This window comes from Callionymus lyra, chromosome 1, assembly GCF_982586985.1.
Source record: "Callionymus lyra chromosome 1, fCalLyr1.hap1.1, whole genome shotgun sequence".
Lineage (NCBI taxonomy): Eukaryota > Metazoa > Chordata > Actinopteri > Syngnathiformes > Callionymidae > Callionymus > Callionymus lyra.
The window spans coordinates 14,251,054-14,272,756 of record NC_141818.1 but is presented as its reverse complement, the minus strand read 5'-3'; the positions used below and the strand labels follow the sequence as shown (position 1 = coordinate 14,272,756).

At 39.4% G+C, this 21,703-nt stretch overlaps 1 protein-coding gene across 2 annotated transcripts in view; it reads left to right on the top strand.

The window, feature by feature from the left end:
* The window catches only part of arb2a (ARB2 cotranscriptional regulator A), a 150,232-nt gene extending 142,731 nt beyond the window's left edge, over positions 1-7,501 (top strand). For both annotated transcript variants that reach the window (XM_087794663.1, XM_087794661.1), the window contains exon 11: positions 7,308-7,501. In XM_087794663.1, the coding sequence (XP_087650789.1) occupies positions 7,308-7,468 (161 nt within the window). In that variant the 3' untranslated portion in view covers positions 7,469-7,501. The remainder of the gene's footprint in view (positions 1-7,307) is intronic.
* The last annotated feature ends 14,202 nt before the right edge of the window (positions 7,502-21,703 follow it).

Genomic DNA, 21,703 nt, shown 5'->3' with positions numbered 1-21,703 from the left:
ATAGGATCATGTTTAAAGAGTTTGTTCAAAGGTTGTGAGTGAGGTACAGAACCAGTGTCCAAGTGTCGGGGGTCCTTCTGGACCTGCAGGTTGATGGTTGATCGTTTCCTTTGTGGTTTTCTCTTGGCATGAGTTAAATCAAAAGGACAAATAACAACGTATATAGGCAGATTCAAAGTTAATTACTTAAGCCTGTAATATTAGCTGTTATCTTGTACGTACACAAATCCAAAAACACAATTGAAATTGTAAATTAAATGCCTGAGAATGATTAGCTTCCTACCTTTTTTAATTCTATGCTAGGCTATTATATTAGGCCTATTGTATCAGTGCATAAAAAATATTAATTATTGTTTTAAATAAATAACATTTAATTTCTAGATACATTTTATACAGACCAAATACAGAACTTGTCATTAAAATATCCCATTAAATAATGAATACACGTTACACATCACATCTTTGCAAATGCTAGCCTAAGCCCGCTAGCTTAGCATTACTATGTTTACTCTGCTCATTACGGCGAAAACTGACCAGAAGTACTTTATGAAGGTTGACAATAAAGTGCTTGGCTTTTAAATCATGACTTTAAGCACAAGAGCCAAATGTTTGAATTGCTTGGAAAGGAACTTGTTGACAAATAAAAATTAATTACTTACTTGCAGCCGTCGAATCGCGCCACTCGGCTATGATTGGTCGAGCACAGTCACGTGACTAAGTCTATTCTAGTCTAGGGAATGAATATGTAAAGCTACAGAAATTGTTTAGTTTTTTTACCTGTTCATATTTTATGTAATTGGATTAGATTTTTAATACAGAAGTAAAACTATAAAATCAATGTAAATAAAAATGTAGCTCTGCTGGTCAAGGAAAATAATAATAATGAAAATAAAATGATATCACAAAAAAATACTTTAGATGTATTTCCCAACACTTTTGCACCAATGAATACCAATGAAAAGTTTTCGTATTTTTGGTACTTTTTACCGATGAAGGGATGATCTTCTTACCTGTAAGACCAGAATCATTCGCCTAAAGTTACCGCTAGTATTTGAAAGAGCGATCGCTAAAGCAGTCCATGTTGGCGAGCGGCGTCTTTATCTGCTCCGAGGACTGGTCGACGTTAGCTTTTTTTTTTTTTGTTAGTTTGTTTTGCTGACCAGCTGTCACCTGCATGGGCCTGTTATGACCTCATCTCCAGTGGCAGCGTGACCCCCACACCACCACCACCCCACCCCCTTCCAATTTGGACGAACTGCCACCCAGACATTCTTGACCTTTTACGCTTGTCTGTAAGCAAGATGACAACACGTATAAACCGAGTCGCGCGCCGTGGAAAAAAATCATCTAATATCAGAGAGAACGTCAGCGGGCAGGAAATCCGAGCGTCTGACAACCAGGATGCAGATAGCGATTCCACCGCCGCTGATCCGTGCAACAGATAGTTTCCACAAACAGCCGCGGCGGCTAAGGTTACATCCTACGCCGGCGAACGCTCCGGCTTTGACTCGGCGTCGAGATAAAACAAGAGCTTTTGGTTCCTATCTTTTTTTTGGGGGGGGTGGGTGGGATCGATAAGAAAAATGAACGCCAAAGTTTGACGAGAGGAAATGAGAATCCGGTGTTTTTTTTAAATGAAATGTGACAAATCCCAGCATAGTTGATCAAGAAAAACATCTATCACTCAAGGGTAACTCTTTTTGAAGCGTTCCTACTAAAGCGGCTTCTTCTCCTGAGCTTAATTACGAGTCAACCCCCCCACCCCCCTCCCAAAAAAAAAAAAAAAAAAAGGTTTGATTGAATAAAATAGGCCATTTGTACACAAGCAATTAACTAGTGCGACTTTAAATAACGTCGCCCAGATGGAACCTAATTATAGTCGGCGTGCTTTGATTCAGGCTTTCTGTTGGAGTATCACTCGGGGCGTCACTTTGGCTTTTCAGTCACCTAACGTTTGTTTTGAAATTTGTGACAATCAGAGCAGATTACCATTTATAACGGCGCGCGGCGTTTGGTGTGGAAAAGGGAAGAAAGCAATGGCCCATAGCGATGGAGGAGCTTCCTTGTTTCCTTTTCAGCGCCGGCATCGTCTGTTCTCGCTGATAACAACTGTGTTTGTGTGCGATTGTTTTCTCGTTTTTGGCGTGTGTGTGTGCGCACGTGGCATTCACCAGGAGACACACTTGTGTGTGTGTGTGTGTGTGTGTGTGTGTGTGTGTGACAGCGTCTTGTAGAGATCAAACAGTCAGTCAATTACCTTGAGAGGACTGTGACAGAGAGGAGGAGGCTAAATATCCTGGATCAAATGTTCTCCGTGTCACGTAATGAGGCGACTGGACGGCTCAGGCAACACACACACACACACTAACACACACACACACACACACACACACACGGACGCCGAGTGGTCAGACGCGGGGCAGCGGGTTAGCAGCAGCTGGACCCCGAAGGTTCAGACTTGTAAAAGTGTGTCGGAGATTCATGAGTATTAATGCTTTGAAAGGTTGTGTGGTGATGGAAGTGTCGTCTGAGTTCTTAGAAATTATAGTTAAATAATGCTTCACATAGAAACGACCACAAATATCAAGCTAGAAATATTACTATAAACTATATAAACTGTTAATTACTATTTATTTTTATTATAATTATTTATTTAATTTGCTTAAGGTTTTTGAATTTTCTTTTTAGGTATTTAGAAAGAGATATATGTTTATTTTGAGGTATAATCATGTTTTTAATAAAACTTAATCATCAAATGAGAAACTGTTTTTTTAAATTTAGAACATTTGATTTCGAGTGTTTACTTTTTATAATAATATAGTTTAATGACTTGAAGTCATGAAGTTAAATGCACTTAAATATATATAATAATAATTCAATGTGAATCATATTAAATAGTTGTTAATAATAATGATAGTCATGTTGTTAAAAGTTAATTTAAACTTGTTTTATTAGTGTTCTAGTCAAAGAAAAATGTGTTTGGTTATGATCATTATTTATATTACAAGCATCATCACTATTTTTATTGTGTTTTTAAAGTGGGTATCATGAGAAGCAAACATTATGTGGTATAATGTTTATTCTATAAAGAAAATTGGTCATATTTTAAGATTAAAAGTCAATATTACACAGGCTAAATTAATTAAATCATCACATATTTTCAATTTCACGATTAAAATGTTTTAATATTTAAATAAATATTTGAAATAAACAGCTATGAAGATGCTTTTCAATCGGCTTTAATTTTCTATACAACTCAATGATAACGAAAGGAATAAGTTGGCGGTGCGTCAGAGCTCCGGTCTGATTAGGAACATGGAAGTAGGAGGAGGATTTTCTCTGGGTCTCCCGTGACAATAGGCGATATAATGCGGCTCAACTGTGAACCGTAATCATAATTGCGTTCACAATAAGTGAGCCGATAATTGCATTTTTAATAATCTGATTAGAGGAATTAAAAACTTTCACATAGGACTTTATTGATTCACTGTCACACAATAAACACAAACCACAAGCGGATTTTCTTTCAGCTTTTATTCCACGTTAAACGTGTTTGTTCACCACACGTTTTTTTAATTAAAGTTTAATTGGCCTTAAATCATTTATTCAGTTTTTGCATTGACCGACGGAAAGACGCATGTGGCCATCTGCCATATTATTGATCCGCCCCGGCGTTACTTTGATTTGTGATCCCGCTGATGTAAGCCCCGTCGTTCTCCGGCGTCTGGGGCTAGCCGGGGTTATTGGGGGTCGCTCCTCTAAATCAGTGACCACATCTTGGCTTTGACAAAATCCATTCGGTTCAACACACTTAAGCAATTAAAGGAAGAGCAGACGTGAGCTGTTAGCGGCCCATTGGAGTGCGTTTATGCATCAGTGTGTGTGGAAGAGAGTTCTTGAAGTCGAGGGTGGGGGGGGTGGTAGCGTATAGAAGGGTGGAGCTTATTGCCAGAGTCATCGGAGGGGCACAGGCTCATCTGCATATTGGCACAGAGACGCCCCCCTGGTGACCCTGAACCGCGATGGGATAGGGTGGAGAAGGCTGGCGGCGTTCCGCAGGAGTTCACCGTCAGTTCAGGGTGAACGAGGGAGCTCTGCGGCATTGATCGCTCCGGCTAGAGAGGAAGAAAGAGGACAAAAAAAAAAAATCCAAGTTAAAGTAGCGGTGAAGGAGAGACAAGAGAAGGAAAAGGGAGAATCAAGAACCCACGGCTTTAAAGTCGGACATGAATCATGTATCAGAGGCGCGAGGGGATGTGCGGCTGCGGACCCGGGTATTGACCCGAATTTGACCAAAGGCGATGGGATCGGGCGCTCCTGCTCATGAAAAAAGAGCGAAACCTGTAAATGAACTGTATTCATGGACAACATCACAGACAGTGGGTCCGACCCTAGACCCTCAAGACCCTCACAGTGGTCACTGACGACGAGAGGCTTCGAGGTGTTTGCTGGTCGTCTCCCTCGGTCGACCAATAAGACAAGGACTCCAGCAAAAGTTTTTACAACATGTCTCTGGAAAAAAAGTTAGGAAACATTTCTATCACTTTATAATAGTTTGTTAATCCAGAGGAGTTTTAAGAATTTAATTCAGGAAGCGTCTATCGATGTATACTTTCAATTTTAAAAACCCAGACGTCCAATAATGCCCGCCTCATCCTCTTCTTTTAATCCTCTCACAAATACGTATAAGTATCCTCAGCGTGTACGTCGACGCCTAAATAATAACCGAAATTGAGAGAAATGATGTACCTGCATCGCTGGTGAGTTCCTTTCAGATAATCTGTCAAATACTCGACCATTGCAGACAGCAGGAGGCAACAGATTATTAGTGAAACTTGCTTCCTCTGAGCTTATTCCGTTTTTTTTTTTTCAATAAACCTTTTCTCTTTTTGTCAGTTTCTTAAAGTAAAATTCAAACTTCACTCATTTCCTGGATGTTTTTAAGTTTGTCTTTTTGGACCAAGACACCTGAGCTCCAGTTCCTACATTAAAATGAACAAACATTTTTGTCTATAAATCTAAAAATGAACAAATTACTCTAAAAATAATCCCAACTCTTAGTCGACATGAGGGCGAGTAGACAATGAGTGAAGTTTGAATTTGAATGAGAATCAAATACAATTTTGATTAAATTGTGGTTAGTATGTTAACACTTTTGTGTGTTACCCTCGGGTCAAGGTGACCCGATGGTCTGGAACCCAATTGGCCCAGAGACAACACAAGGGTTACTACAAACATAGTTGTTTCCGGGGCCTTCGGGTCAACTTGACCCAGAGATAACACAAGGGTTAAGAAGGTAGCAATTAAAAAATGACTTGAGTGTCAAATGTGTTGAACATGCTAAGCTAATATCTAACAGACCAGTGGTGTCAGTGTGAATATTAAAAGGCGCCCAAGTGAAGCAGGAAGGAAAGCGTTTTATGGTCTTTGGGGGTAAAATAAGTGGGGCGTCACGTCGGCGTCTTATTCGCCAGGATTACGGAAACCATGGCTCCCGAGCTAAATGCACTTAAGAGCAGGAATGGTTATTGAAAGCACGGGCGAGTTTGAAAAGCGATCGCCCTCAAACACTGGGCGTCGATAACCCAACTCCCGGGGTGGACAGGAACCCGAGGTGCAGGTACCAGATTTCAAGATCTTCTTTGACCCCAAACTTGGGAACCGGCTAACCTCGTGGAGGTCAGGGGGAAATCTAGCACTGTCGCACCATCTCCCCCTCTCTCTCCGACACCGCCGCCCCCCCCGGCCGGACCACCTGATATGTTCGCCCATTGCCTCCACGCAGCTTCTGTCTTGGCCGAGTCGAGCCACTAGAATGAATGACCATCGCTCCACTGCTCTCACTTAGTGCGCCCATTGTGCATAACTCGGGTCCTGTTGAGATGGAAAGCCGGGCGAGCGGCGGTGTTGATTATCAGGTATCTGCTTGAATAACATGTTAAGTCCGTCCCTTCGGACGAGCGGGTCAGAGGCTGCTGTGGCTCTCATGCGCAGGATCATCGGGAGAATGAGAGGACTCTTTTGTGGATATCGTCTCCAAGAATCAGCATTAATGTCATTTTACCTTTGTTTAGCACCAAACTGAGGAGGCTGTGTTACGTTCAGAGTTATATACGTGGATGTGTTTGTGGATCAGTATCAGTACGTCAATGAAAGAGCTGAGTTAAGAGACTGAAGGTTTGGGTAACTCCGAAAAAACAAACAGGAATCATGGCTTTTTCTACATAGGATCTGGAAACAGCCTACGCTGTCTCAACTTGCGCACTTTAAGGTACACTGTAATACAGTGTACTTATTTGTGCAGTGCGCAAATCAAACACTGCCGCTACACACTTACCGGAAATGCCTCGACAGCTTCTTCTTCTACTACTTTTTAACGCTTATTGCAACCGGCTGTTGAAACTCAATCAAAGACACTTTTTCGCCAATCGAAACAAGTTATTAAGTTGTGTTTCATTTTGTTATTATTGTTGTTATGTTTTATTGTGGTAAAATAACTATTTTATACCAGTGTGGGCTCCGAAGTAGTGACAAATCTTCCGACGTAGCATCATCTACGTCACTAAGTTGGCGGCCGTCGAGAGTAGACATCGTCCATCGATCCACACTCAATTTTCTTGCCATTTAAGTGCACCAATTTAGTGCACATAGCGCACTACATTTTGTGTGAACACACTTGAGAAACACTCAAAATATTAAGTGTAAGTGCGCAATTTGGGACACACAACTGGTAATCCCCCTTTTGGTAGTGAGGTATCTCAACTCGAAGGTGGACCAAATACTACTAGTGATAGAACGTATTGGTTGAAAATAGACGGACATTTGAAAACATCGTGTTGGTTTCTTCTTGTAACATCATTTTTGGAATTTTGGAAGATGGAAGATTAGAGAAATCTGCTTCGGTCAACTGTTTTTGTGGACATGGACTCTGATTTTGGATTTGGAAGAAGTTAGTCTTTCGGACGTCCTATAGAAGTGTTTTTTCAACTTTTTAAATCTATTTTTCTTTACCTTTGTTTGGTGGATTGATTATTGGTTGGCATTGGTTTGAACCACATAGTATATGTTTGTTCTGTGATAGGACATCTGTCCGTGTAGACTTTCATTCGTCCAGGTCATGTTTATCTAAGTGGCTCCAAAGCCAGTCAACTAGACTGTGTAGAGTTAGGTTAGGTAGAACTTTATTGATCCCTCAGGAGGTCTCTTTTGGGAAATTGTTTACAATTCTTCAATTCTACAAAGTTCTACAAAGTTCTACAAAGTTCTACAAAGACACAAACCATCTATGTTTTTCTCTCTCTCTTTAGGCACAGAGAGGCACGAGCTGACGTCCTGGATGAGCTTCAACTCCATCTTCAGGTACTTCAGCCAGGTGCTGGAGGCCAAAGACTACGAGGAGGCGGAGGAGACCTCCACCATCGTCACCACGCGCAGCAGCTCCCTCAAAAACAAACACCAGGATCTGTAGAGGGGCCGACAACAATGTCCTGGAACAGGAGCGACGAGGGGGGTTGTGTTGGTGGGGTGGGGTGGGGGGGGGATTGGGTCCACAGATCTGATGATCCTGTGACACCGAGGCTAAGGTTTCAAGCCCTTTTTTCGCTCCCTCCTTCTCCTCCCTCCTCGCCATCTTTCCTTCCTCCCGCTCCTCATTGTCAACGCTCCCTTCCGGCCTCTCCCCGGTCTCTACCCTCGGACGTGTCGTCTGCAGGAGACAGGAGCGAGCGCCGGGGTCACCGTGTATACATCACAATAACATTTTGCATTACTTCTAGATGAGCGCAACTGTCAAAGCAATACGGGGCTCGAGTGTCGGCGCTTCCCGTGGGCCGTGGCCCCGGCCGCGGGTACGGGGCCACGGCAGCCTCCAGATTAAGGCTGACAGGAGCCGTGCACAGCGTGCCGAGGTGCACCTCTAATTGTCCTGACATCAGCCCCGAACTGAGTTAATGCTCCTGTCTGCCCCGCAGCCGGCGCCGACTCCCAATCTACACCCCGGGTCCTAAACCCAGGCGGTTCTTCAAGCGATAAGAAAAAAACAAAAAAAAACCTTCTGCTTGCTGTTGGACTTCATTTCCAACCTGATCCGTCTCTTCCGTTTCCTGCATACGTCGACGATAACTCGGTACAGATCGCCTCCATCACCGCTTCATCGGACGCCACCAAAACAAATAACCAGAACCTGAGCTGGATATGAAAGAAGAAATCAGCGCCCAGAGCGTATTTAAAATCACTTACTGGTTTCCGTTTTTTTTTTTCATTTAACAGGCAGCCTTAAGTCGGCTCGAAACACTCATAAAGCCGCTATATATCGCATGACACATGTCAGGAAATCCCAGATTTCAATATTATTCTAAGCCTGAATGATATTTCCTTAGATGTTGAAGAAACCTAATACCCATCCCCCCCTTCATTCCTTTTTTTTTTCTTACAAAGTACTTAGAAGTGACAGAGTCGCATAATCTGACGACGTGACAAAAAAAATATACGATAACATTTTTCCTCAACGCCACACTGCTGTGTTTTATAAACCACTCACGGATTAGCGTAATACATTTCAACGTGTTGTGACGTTAGTCGGAAACTTTCAAAAAACCTGATACCTGAGACACCTTTTCAAATATCCTCTTCTTTTTTTTTTTTCTTTCTTTCGTCGTCGTCTACTTACATTTGTTTACCTTTTTACAACGTTAAGTCCCGGCTCTCCCGTGTGCTTTAAGGCTTTTTAAGGATTATCCTCCCGTTGTAATGAGACCGCTGCTTTCAGGCCTGATTCGGTTTCAATTTGATGCGCATCTCTCCAGGTCTCCAGCAATAAAAGTTGGCTTATTATTTGATTTGATGAGTTTTTCCTTTCATGATACCATTGCTCATCTTTCTGCTTTTCAGACACCAGTCGCTTCTTTTTTTTTTTCACTCTGTAATTTGTATATTATTGCCTTAGGAATAAACAAGACTGCCCGTTTTTTTTTTTTAATAATAAGCAAAGCCATATTTGAATGGGAGTGAAGACCGTATGCAAAGTACAGAACTGCAAATGAAAAAAGACACATTTCCGCCAAACGAGTGTTCGGGTTTCTCGCGGTGGTGGCCGGACGAGCGTGTTTCCAATTCAACTGTTGCATTTGGAATTCAGCCTTTGGTGGTTTTTTCTTAATTCTGTTAACAAAGAATAAACATTTTCTTTGGGATATGATTGTCCTTTAAACACATCCTGGTCTTGTTCTATGTAAGAGGAGACAGAAGACGAGAGAAAGTTGAGTTTCACTTCTAACCATGTTCATATCTGGTATCTGGAGGGTTTTTTTTGGCTAAAAGTACATTTTTAACCTTTATGGAAGGATAAAAAACATATTTAGTCAAGTATATATTTGCATTGCAATCTATTTATAATGGATTATATTTATAGTATCTTGTTACTTATCAACTTTGTATGTTTCTAAACTAATTATGACTGGTGGATAAATTAGAAAACATGTTCTAACTTCCCTGATAATCGCTGTTTTAACATTGTTATTAAACATCAAATAACAAATTTACATTTTAAATGAATAAACCTGTATGAGTTTATAGTATTGGTAACACTAGGGTACAAAAATACTATCAAAAAATCCCATTTTAAACACTTCTAAGGCATATTTTCTCATGTTATAGATTCAACCATCATAGCCAAGAGTATGTCCTAATATATTACAGAAGAAGTTGCATTTATTAGCATTTGATCGACTTATTCTTAGCATTAACACGTGTGCTTTGATTAGAAAAATACTTTTAACCATTTAAAAGTGTTTTTTATAGAAATAAAAAAGTGAGTTTTTTTTTTTTTGGGATTTGAAAAGATTAGATCAATCTGAACCGCTTAACTAGCTAGTGGTTGCTAAAGCTAAGCTTATCATGATCAATAAAAAACATTTTTTAAGTAACTATTTAAGTTCAAAGCTTAAAAGCTCAAGCTTTTACTTTAATAAAATCAAAATACCTTTATTAAGTTTCATTTAATTGTATTCATTATTTGAAGAAAAAAACGAGTTAAATGATTAAAAGTTAGCATGTGTTTAGAGGAAACTAGCAACAGTGGACGTGTATTGGTGGAGCTTGCTAGTATAGTTGCTGAGGTAAGTACATTAAATCCTGAATAATAATAAAATAAATATTTTAATTAAATATTTTAAAAAAAAATCTTACAAATTTTAATTTGATTGTTTATAACTCATGTCTGACTGGTTGTGTTTTCTTGTGAGGGCTAAGCTAGCTAGCTACTTGTAGCTAACTTCTTTTTTTTCTTCGCAAATGTTATGGACATTTCTTTTTATTATCGTGTTAATGGGATCAAAGGAAGGTAGGAGACACTCTGGATACTTTGAAAAAAATAAAATAAAAGTTAAGATAGAATATATCAGTGAATATATAGCATCACTGACACTAAGATAGAAGCTAAGCTAGCTAAGTTACCCTACTTTTCCACTATTAAAAAAAAAGAGCTATTAATTCAATAAACGAATGTATCCACTTCCAACAAACTCTTAATGTATGTTTTTCGTCTCCCAGACCGTTTAAAAAGATGTATTTTAAAGTCATTATTGGGGTGACATGACGCCCCCTCTGTGTGACTCACGGTGAAACCGATCATTAAACGCCCCCTCAATAAATCTTTACAAATCTTCTTTTTTTTCCATTAAGCTCCGAACAACAAGTGGAACCTTGTCATGTTGAAGGGTGTGTGTGTGTGTGTGTGTGTGTGTGTGTGTGTGTGTGTGTGTGTGTGTGTGAGGAACACACACCTTGATTCGGAAGGAAACGTGCGGCGCCAGATTTTGGGATTAAACCAACATTTAGCTCGGTTTTAACATAATCTGTGCCAGATTTAAGCTCTAATATATTCTCTTTAACACGTCTGATCATTGAGGCTTCACATGTCTTCTTCACGCCTGGTTTTGTCAATCTCTTTTTAGCCCCCCCATTCCTCTGTTTAAATAAAAAACACACCCTCCAAAGTTACCCGGCGTGTTAATGTATATTATGTATGACTGATTTGATTAAGTCTCTCATCCATTGTCGACTACAGTCTGGATCATATCAGCCTGAGAAGATGACAGCAGCTGCTTTTTTATTTTTTGGGGGGGTGAAGGGGGGTGAAATCCAGCCAATCCGGGTGTCTAAGTGGGGTGATGTCAGTCTATTTTATTAAGATGCACATGTTTAAATAATAAAAAAAATAAAATAGTTAAAGGACCCCCCACTGTACAGATATTTCTCTTTTTTTTTGGTCTTTTCTTCAAGAGAGTTGTTGTCACGCTTGGTAGTCCAGGCTGATGAACTTCCATCAAAGGCAGCAGGAATTAGAAGAAAGTTGGACACACACACACACACACACACACACACACTCCTGAAGGATCACTGTCACATCACTATTTGCATAATTATATGCTCAGCTCCGAGGAGAAAAACGAACCCCACGAATTTTACGGGTCAACGAACTGCAACAATCAATGTTTTCTAGCAGGAGGAAAAATAACTCTCACCAGTCCCTCCCTTTATCATTTTCACAAACTTTTTTGTTTTACCTTTAAACACCCACTTTTTTTTTAATATATCAAAGGCAGCTTTTGTTTGTTTTAACGCTCTTTACATATTCATTGACTCGCAAAGAAACAGTTTAATCCAGTGAAACAACAACAACAGGCTCTTTGATGAAACTTTGGGGGCCACAGGCGGAATAAGATACAGAAAAAAAAGGGGGGGCGCACAGGTGCGCACTTTCTCTTTAAATCCCCGCTGCAATATAACGCAACATTCGTGTAATATACCACCCGAAGTGCCCGATGGCGATCCTTAGAACAGGAGAAAATGATCAAACTCCGTCTATAAAATTGGATTTGAACTGAAGACCTTTCGCTTTATATATAATCATCGGGAAAGTCAATGTAAATCCGGTGCAGCTGGGATTATTGTTAGACTCGTTCACTGCTGGAATATGAGGGAGGAGGTTTTTTTTCATGCTTGTGTAGCTTTTGTGTGTGTTTTTTTTTAATAGTGTTATTGTTTGACAGCTGCCGGTTTACGGTGTTCACCCCAGTTTGGCTCTCAGGCGGGGACTCCATATCCCCTTCACCGCCCCCTCGATTACTCCCCTCTAAAGACCCCTGCAGTAAAATAAGTAGAAAAAAAAAAAAACCTGTGAAATACAATCCATTTGAAGAATTGGCTCCGAGTTTTTTAAGATGATTCCAGGGAACAAACGGAGGCTCTTTTCGGCCCAGTCGCCGAGGAAACCGGTCAGTGGTGCTGCGGGGCCTCTGGTCGCGGCCTGTAGTCTGGATTTTTTTGGGGGGGATTATATGTTACATAACTTCCGATAAACTTCGATTCAAATTGTTATGTCTCCAACTTTTTTTTTTCCACCAACCCCTTGCGCCGTCGTTTCCATAAAATAAATAATGATTAGTTCATTTTTTAAACTTTTTTTAAAACGAGTAAAATCATATTTTTGTGTTTACTGACAGTTGTAATATTAAAAAAAACGTTTGATAAAGTGGACAACGCAATTAAATGTTTTATTTTTAGATCTACTATTTGTTTATCTAGTTGAACAACGCCTTATTATTTTTATATATTATTTTATTCTCCCTTTCAAAATACGCGTCCATTTGCAGAAATAAACATAAAAAAGAATTTATTATTTTAATTTAAATAGATTGCTTTATTATTATATTATATTATTCCTTTTAACTAACTGTTTATTATTATGGTTGCGTGTATTTTATTAGTAATTGTGTACTTATTTCACCATAAATAGATGCTGAGAAAATATTATCCGCTATAATAACCAATTAATATTAAAAAACTGTGTTTTAAGTTTTCGAAAATAAATCTAAAAGCACGGAATCTTTATAGTTTTAACCTTAGGGTATTGTTTGCAAGAAAAAAAAAGTGAAATATTTGTATCAATATTTAGTTCTTTGTCTTCTTGTTTTTTTGTTGCACATTTACGTAGGATATGATTAAGTTAAATAAGTTTAACACGTGATTTTAAACTTTAAAAAAGGGCGAAAAATGCGATGCTCCACACATCCAGAGTTTGTGTTGTTGAAATCCAGGAGGAAAAGGGAGTCTTAAAGCTCGGGAAGATATTAAATCACACATTATAGATGAGTTTCATCATGTGGAGCCTCGGAGGATAAACAAGGAGATGGGCTGAGAATAAGCCATTATTAGCGAGAGGGGGGGGGGGGATCCTCATTACACCCACCTTAAAAAAAGAGATGAAGGTTTAAATGAAGTTATTTCATCCAATGAACTGAAATTAGTCGAGGCCGTGAAGGGGGCATGAAGGAAGAGGGGGGAGATAGGTGGTCGTATTGGCAGGTTTTGATGCGCATTTCACGGTTTTGCGAGGCCCCTTAAGTGAAACTGAGTTCATTTCGAATCTCCGTGGTTAAGCGAGTTAATATACTTGTGTTATTAAATGGCCCGGAGCCTGGCTCACCCTCCCCTTCCTTCAAGACTCTCAGTCTCTCGCCCTCACTTTCGCTTTTCCATCCCTTCATCCTGTCTGTTTCCTGTCATTGTGTTTGTCGACCTGAGTCAGCAGCAGCACTGAGAGACGGAGCAGATGATGATAGACAAGAGGTGTGTGTGTGTGTGAGTGTGTGTTTGGAGTTCACCTGTGTGTGTGTGTGTGTGTGTGTGTGTGTGTGGGAGGGTGAAGTTAACAAGCCACCAGCCAACTCTGCTTTATTGCTGTTTATCCCTGCAGCAGAAAGTGTCAGGCACTGACAGATTGGCAGAATCTTTAATCACGTGTTGTCCCTCCTCGCTCGTCCACTGCTGATCCCTCAGACTCGGATTGCAACTCATTATATTTATTATATTCAGCTCTAGAAAGAAAACAAAAAAAAAGAAAAAAAATTCTCACAATGCATCAATCATCACAGATCAAACCGAATATGGCTTAAACTGAAATAACTCTACTACTACTACAAAAAAAGAGTAAAATATATGTTAATAAAGAAGTTCAAAATAACTGGTGCAAGAAATTAATCTATACTTTTCAAATTAGCTCTGTGTAAATGTTTCAACCCTGAGTTTAATATAAGAGATCCTTTGTATATTTATGAGCTTTTCCGATTCATATTGCAATTTTATTTTGTTTTTTTAAATAAAACAACTGCTATTTTTCGCACAAACCTATTTTTAGAGCGAAATAAATGCAAGAAAAGACAAGAAAACTTGAAATGATATTGTATGTAATAAGCGAAAATAAGCTAAATAGTCCCTTATATCAAGTCAAGATTTGTGGAGAAAAAAAAACTGTCTATGAAAGTTAAATACTCTTAAAATTACTTCTATATTTACAGTTCCTCGATCCGTGGCAGGGTCACGGGTCAAAGGGCAAAGGTGAGACTCACCCTTGACTTGGTCACCATGGGGGTAAGAAAAAACACAAACACAACAAAAACTCAAGAGCACAGTATTTTTCACATTTATTTTTAATAGTTTTTTTTGAGCAAGAAATGATGAGCATGTGAAGAAAAGAAAAAAAAAACGCACGTAAAACACGTTGATGTATTTAATTTATTTATTTTGATTATTAAATGATAGAAATTAGACGTAAATATGTTCGGTTATAACGCGATAGAATTGTTGGAATATTATTCAAACTCGATAAAAACATTGAAAAGAAAGTTGTTCGCTTCAAATAGAGACGTCAGATCATCAAAAGTTGAAACAATAAACTAGTGTTAATAAAATCCGAGTCAATAAAATGAATTTATGTAGTTGCTATTTTTTATTTATTTTATATTGCTTTAATTAAGTTGATACCTATTTTAAACTGAAGTTGAATAGATGTCTAAATACACTCGGAGAACTCCTGCGCCTTTTTTTTCTGCGCAGAAAAAGCAAAGTTAAATCTCTTCATGGGTTTATATCTCCATGTTACTCCCTGAATCACCCACTTCTCTCTCCTTTCATCTTAAATCCCTCCAGCATCACTTTCCTCTCCAACACAACCGTGAGAGTGAGATCGATGTTCTTCACACACGCTTCTAATCGAGGTCGACCACGATCGGAATTTTAAAAAAACGTTCCTGGAAAAAAAAAAAAGAAAAAGAAAAAGGGAAAGTTTTTGTGTCCAGAGGCAGGACATCCTGCGGCAGAGTCACGCAGAGTCCACGGGTCCATCCCTGCAGCTTATCTGCTGCTGACCTGCAGCTCCAGCCCCGTGTTTGTGTCGAGGTGTTGACCTGTCAGGGGGTGTCAGGGGGGACTTGTTACGACTTCAACTAGCCACACACCTCCAAGGGGGGGTGGCATCGATTCCAAAACCGGTCTAATGTGATGATAACATCCCGCCAGGATGACCGCAGCACCATGGACAGCGACCGGGCTTGACCCCCTCGGTCCCCGGTATCAAGTTACCCCCGCGCGTCTGGGCCTCTGTGGGAAACCAGGACTACATTTACTGAAGGCTTAGAGCGATTTAACACACAGATAAACTCTTCCTAAATCATCATGATATGTGCGTTCACAGCCCAACCTGTCACAGTGACGTCACAATAAACGATTTCTTTAAGATTTCATCCAAACGTGGCAAAACCTGCAAAAAAAGTCATAAACCGACGAAAAAACTAGAGTTTATATGTTAAAGAATCAAATAAAGTTGCATGCTAGCCAAGTTAGCAAGCATGCTAACAGCAGGAGTTTAGCTTAAAAGCTGTTTTAAAGCAAATAAAAAGATAAATGTGACACTTTTATTGTTTCACATTTGGAAACTGGAACAAAAGGAAGACTCGACCAATGCTTTGACACGCAGTTTATTACATGATGAAAGAAAAACAATAAAATCATGTCAGTTTTATATTCTTTTTTATTATTTATTTAAATATGGGTATAACTGAAAAGAAAAGAAATATTCTTTTCTTTGTTTCTCTTTTCTTTCTTCTATTTTTGGGTGTTTTCCTTATTTGTGGGCATTTATTAATGACAAATGGACATATGTATTAGAGTTAAGCAAAATGCTAAAAAGAAATGAAGAAAAAAATGTCAAAAGGACATTTATTAAAACACAAATGAAAACAAATAAAACTCAAAACACTTTCACATTAGCACAAATTGTACCAAAATATTTCTGGTGTTTTTTATCAATTAAAAATAGGATTTTCTTTTTCATTAGATGACAACATTTAAGCAGTGTTGGTTCCACAAAACCATCTAAATGTTATTTTATTTAATGAGTTAAATGACAGCATCTCTCGCGCATTATTAACCTTCAATAAAATCTATTGTTTAGTTTAAGACTCACGTGTGAGGGGAAATATAAAAAGTAAAAAAAACGTTTAAGTGAATTAAATTAAAACACACAAAATAGTTTATTACAACAAATGTGTGAAGTTAGAAATAACGAAAAATAAATGTTGTAGAGACGCTGATCAAGATTCAGGCCACCATAAATAAATAAATAATAAACATTTTTTTGTAAAGATAATAATGTATTATTCAAATTATTTGTGCCGCCTTGAAACAAATTCTTAGTTTAAAAAAAAGTTTTGAGATTATTTATTTATTTAGTTTCTAAAATGAATTCAAAATGTTTACCTATTACAGAAAGACAAGGAAATAAACTGTGTGTATTCTGCGTGTATTGCTTGCTCAGCGTTCCTTTCACCGTAATACCTCAAATCAAGCGCACAGTAGAAACATCATTTAAAAAAACACATTTGCGTAGATCTCCTGTCTTTATTTCTTAATGAATATATTCATTATCATTTTCTTGTTCACACTGAAAAGTTAAGCACGTTTGTGCGACGAACCAACTGATAAAAAAATGATGAAACAAAAACATCAGAGACGACCAGTCCTTGATGCTCAACCAACACTGGGAGAGAAAGAAATTTTCTAAATGGCAAAAAATTGTTGCAAATCTCTATCAGCTGGCGCCAATACTGTCGGTAACAAGTAGATTTGCGAAGTGTCTAAAGTTTGCGAGGCAGCCTGAGGAAGGAGGAGAAAGAGAGAGAGGGAAAAAGAGAGAGAGAGAAAGAGGCTGTTTGATGGAGCTGTGCAGCTTTGAGACAGCTTGTTAATTAAAACCCCCAGAGAAGAAGAAGCTCTGCAGCCACCGTCCATATCAGAGCTCTGCTAACTACTCTGACAGCAAGTTACTTAACAAGCCCCCCCCCCCCCAATCCCTCACCTTTTTTTTTTTTTTTATCTCAGGCAGCCAGTGAGAGATACTTTAATTCGTGAAAATCCCTCTGTGAATGGAGAAATATCTTGTTTTCTACTTAGGAAGTGATGACAAACCCCTCATTCTTCTGCCGTGAAGCCCCAATGGCTGCTTATGCCTCAAAATCCACACATCAGCTTAAATGTGACAAATTAGATTAAGGACGTGGAAGAAAGGGATGTCGCCAAAAAAAAAAGAAAAAAGAAGAGTGGATTGAATTAGTGTGCTGAGGTTGGACTGGGATCGGGAGTCTTTAGATATCCTAGTTGGGAGAAGAAAAAAAATGAGGCGAAACAAAGAAGGAGCTGCTGTGTGATCAGACTCAGTCCAGGTCGTCGTGGAGGTTCGTGTTATTCTTGCTTGAATTGAGCCCCCCAAAAAAACTCAGGGTCGTTTGTATCCTATACGTGAAGAAGATGATGATGATGAAGATGTAGAGGGTTGATCATGTCTATAGGAGGAAACACAGGCGTGAAAGATCGATAAAGAAAAAAAGATTTCTACTGTAGTTAAACACATTTTTAAACAGCCAGGAGCTATTTCTAGGGCGTGTAAGGTGACACCTGACTGGGTCTGTGTCTTCTGGGGGACCTGCAGGTGGAGAGACCCCCAATTCAGAACAAGCAGACCTGCTGTGACCATCTTGTAGTGTAGTGTGTGTGTGTGTGTGTCCTTGAACAGAAAAAATATATTAAATATTTTTCTCTTTCATTTTATTATTATTATTAGTATTTAATATATGAATAAATAAAACATGCGCGTGTTTCTCCATCTCACATTTCGCAAATGAAAAGGTCACGTTGTAAAATACAAACTTGTTTTTATGTTCACGATAAATATAATAAATGGAAATAAATTTAATTTTTTTCGTTTCTCTGCCATGCATCAGAAGACAAATACACACGCGAGTTTAAATGACGCGAGTGACGGTTCCAGACAAATAATCACCAACACTATACATTTTTCATTGCTAAATAAATAAATAAAAGAACTAATACACGTGTTAAATTCTTTTGCAACTCAACTGAGCGACTCCACTCGTCGAAGAATGTTCCATCACCTCCATGTCCCTGTTTTTTCTTCCCCTCGTCGTTTCTCATGCGCGTCAGAGTGCGCGTTCCTTTGTCAGTGAGTGGCGCTTGAAGGCCCCTGCACCTGATGTGTGAGGGGCCACGCAGCTCCGGCAGACAGCAGGGAAAAGGCTCTTCAAGTCCGCGACACATTCATCAACGTCACACGGCGACCAGACGCCATTTAGCGAGAGTGGAAACTCCACGCAGAGTGGACCACTCAGCAAAAAAATGCGTGTGCGTGTGTGCGTGTGTTAATTGTAGCATCCAAGATGTTCAGAAGCAATACACGTGTTTTTATGATCATCACTGGAGGGTCACATTTATTATAGGTATTATTTAAGTATTTATTTTTCAATTGTATTTTATTGTTATCGCCAAACACGTTGGTTTTTCTTCATTCTTGTTGTATTATTGATGATATTTGCTACTGTAACTGAGTATAAAATTATCAAAATTGTATTTAAACATATTTACATTATTGCTTACAAATATTTTTGGACGTTCATTTAATATTTCTCCACTTTTTCCATGTTAAAATTGTAATTTTCTAAAATGGGTACACAAGTCTTACCTGTGTGTGTTTGTGTGTGATTTTTTTTTCTGTGTGTGTGTGTGTGTGTCAGAGGGTCCCGTGACGCAGGGCGCCATCTAGCAAACAAAAGTAGAAACAATTACAAGAGATGGAGTTTTTCGCGTGTGCGCTTGTGTGTGCGCGCGATGGATGAATGCGTGTTTGTTTTTTTTTGTCCGAGCATGCGCGTGCTCGTGCACTTTTACGCAAACAGAACCGAGTCGCAGAAACGAAACCCCTCTTCCTTCTCTGTCACATCAAATGGAAGAACTTTTTTTTTTTCTCCAGACATGAATCAATATCATCAGCTCCTCGCTCCATGTTAGCCATACTGCGCACTTTGTTCAATCAATACGGTAACAGAGAGCGCGTATATATCCTGACAATGATGATCCGATAAGGATGGAGGGAGAAAAAAACGAGTGACGAAATACATTTTTTTTATTATTATTTGGGTGTTTGTTGGGTGTGAATAAAGGGTGATGATATCACTCCCTAAATTCTGACAGACAACCTGCAATTTCCGCGCGCACGCCCGAGGGTGAGCACGTGTTAAAGTAGGCCACTATCATCACCTCATTTCTTTTATATATATATATATATATATAGAGAGAGAGAGAGAGAGAGAGAGAGAGAGAGAGAGAGAGAGAGAGAGAGAGAGTAAATTAGGACACACCAAATGATAATCATCAATTCCATTTTTCCACAATTCACCTTTTATTTATATGTTTTTATTTCAAATATTGCAGATTCTTCCCGGGTTGCACATGTGGGTGAGACCCTCGCAGTGGCGGGTCCGGAGTGAAGATGTGACGGAGGGCGTGTTTTGAAGTATGTGACCAGCTTTGTGGTCCCCGGCTTCTTTTTCATCCCTTCTTCTTCTTCTTCGAAATATTCGCTTTCAAATAAGATTCTTTTGGCAATCCCATGCTGCCACCCCCCCTCTCTCCCTCACACACACACCCTGCCACCTTGACATGAATGGGCGAGTGACCTTTAGGGCCGTGTCCACTCTGCAGTCCGGTTTTATCCAAATAAAGCCCCCCCCTCCATCCCTCCATCCCTCTCTTTCTCCCGCCCACGGTGCCAGTAATTCTTTACTGATATCATCAGCGGATGCAAATGAATTTGGAGCGAGAGGAGAGTGTGTGTGTGTGTGTGTGTGTGTGTGTGTGTGTGTGTGTGTGTGTTGGTGGACAAAGTACCACACTGGATGCAGAATGGTGCATGTGGAGAGATGAAGATGGGGGGATATTGAAAGCCCCTCCACCAGAACCTCGCCTGAATTGAATATTGCAGAAAAGAAACATTCATATTCACTGAAATCTCGCCTGTGAAATATCACCAAGGAAGGAAGAGAAAAAAGAAAAGTCGGCATTCAAATGAGATGGGTTTATTTCTGCGTGGCCTTTGAAGAGAAGAGAGGGGTCGTGTCACTCAAAAGAAGGAGAGGGCCACGGCGTAAGAACCCCCCTCTGCTTCACTCTCTCGCTCTCTCTCGCTCCCTCTCTCTTTTCTCTCCCTCCGTCCGACCCCCACTCACTCCACGCTGGCTTTGGGGGCGACACAGAGGCAAGATTAGAGCTTTGCTTCTTTAACAAGGGAGAGGAGCCACTTCTATAATCACAGCGGCGGTATGTGGGGCCACAAAGAGTGGGCACCCACGGGGCTACCCATCCTCTCCAGAGAGGGGCTCGCCCCGAACACAGACCGGCGGGTTTGAACGCCCGAACACAGTGTTTTCTTAGTGAGTAAACAGTGAAAAGTTTCCCTCTCGGTCGGCTCGTGTTGGTCAATATTAGCTGCTAGCTTAGATGCTAGTAGCAGAGCTAGCATCTTCTATTAGGCTCAAACTTGAGGGAAACGATATGACTAACAATTAGAATCTCTTTAATCATCAAAATGAATCAGTTGAGTCGGTTTTGATGACATAAAGGTGACGAGAAAAAAAGGTAAATTAGCATCATTTTGCTAATACGGGTTAGTTTTCACAAGTGAAACGGATCCTAATAACCAAGTGCTGTCATTTTACATGAAAATTACAAAAATTAACATTTATTAAAGTGAATGCTTTACTTTTTTTTGGCCCTTGAGAGCCAAAATTGTGTGCGATAGAATTTGTCAAATGTATGAACCTGTTGATTTCATGAACTCACTTTTTCCAAGAAGTGTCAACTTAGACATAAATATTCTGACATCAAACCTGACAATTATTTCCCGAAATTAAGCCTAAAATATTACATTTTGGTCCCGTTTCTAATTGAATTTTCAATCTTTGGTTTAAGACAAGGAAGTCTTTGTACTTGATGATTCCTTACAAACGTTTCAACAATATTTAAAACCAATGCGTGGCAATTTTGTATGTTTTCAAAAGAAAATGCGCCTCTTTTATGTATATTAATGATTTTTCCGAGGTTCAAATGTGATGTTTGTCTCGCTCAGGTGCCCTCCAACCTTGCTTTAAAATCTATTATTTAAAAATAATTTGGCGTGTTGTCAATATTAATAAGAGACGTACAAACAGGAGGCGTAAACTTTCACATCTTCAAAAATAAAAAGAGTTTAGATTTATATTATATGCTAACAGATATATTAATATAAAGATGTATACAATACAGTACATTAGACAACATTTAGATTATGACCATTGTGCAACTTTAAGCCGTTCATACTAGAAATAAATACGAGTCAATTTGTGGCGTGTTAAAGACCTATCATGTGCCTCCATAGCCATGTTTTTATTCTGAAAATAAATCAAGCCAGTCCTCACGCTCTTATTGACATGCCAAATGATATCTAATGTTGCTGGTTTGGAATGAGCCCCCGTAGGAA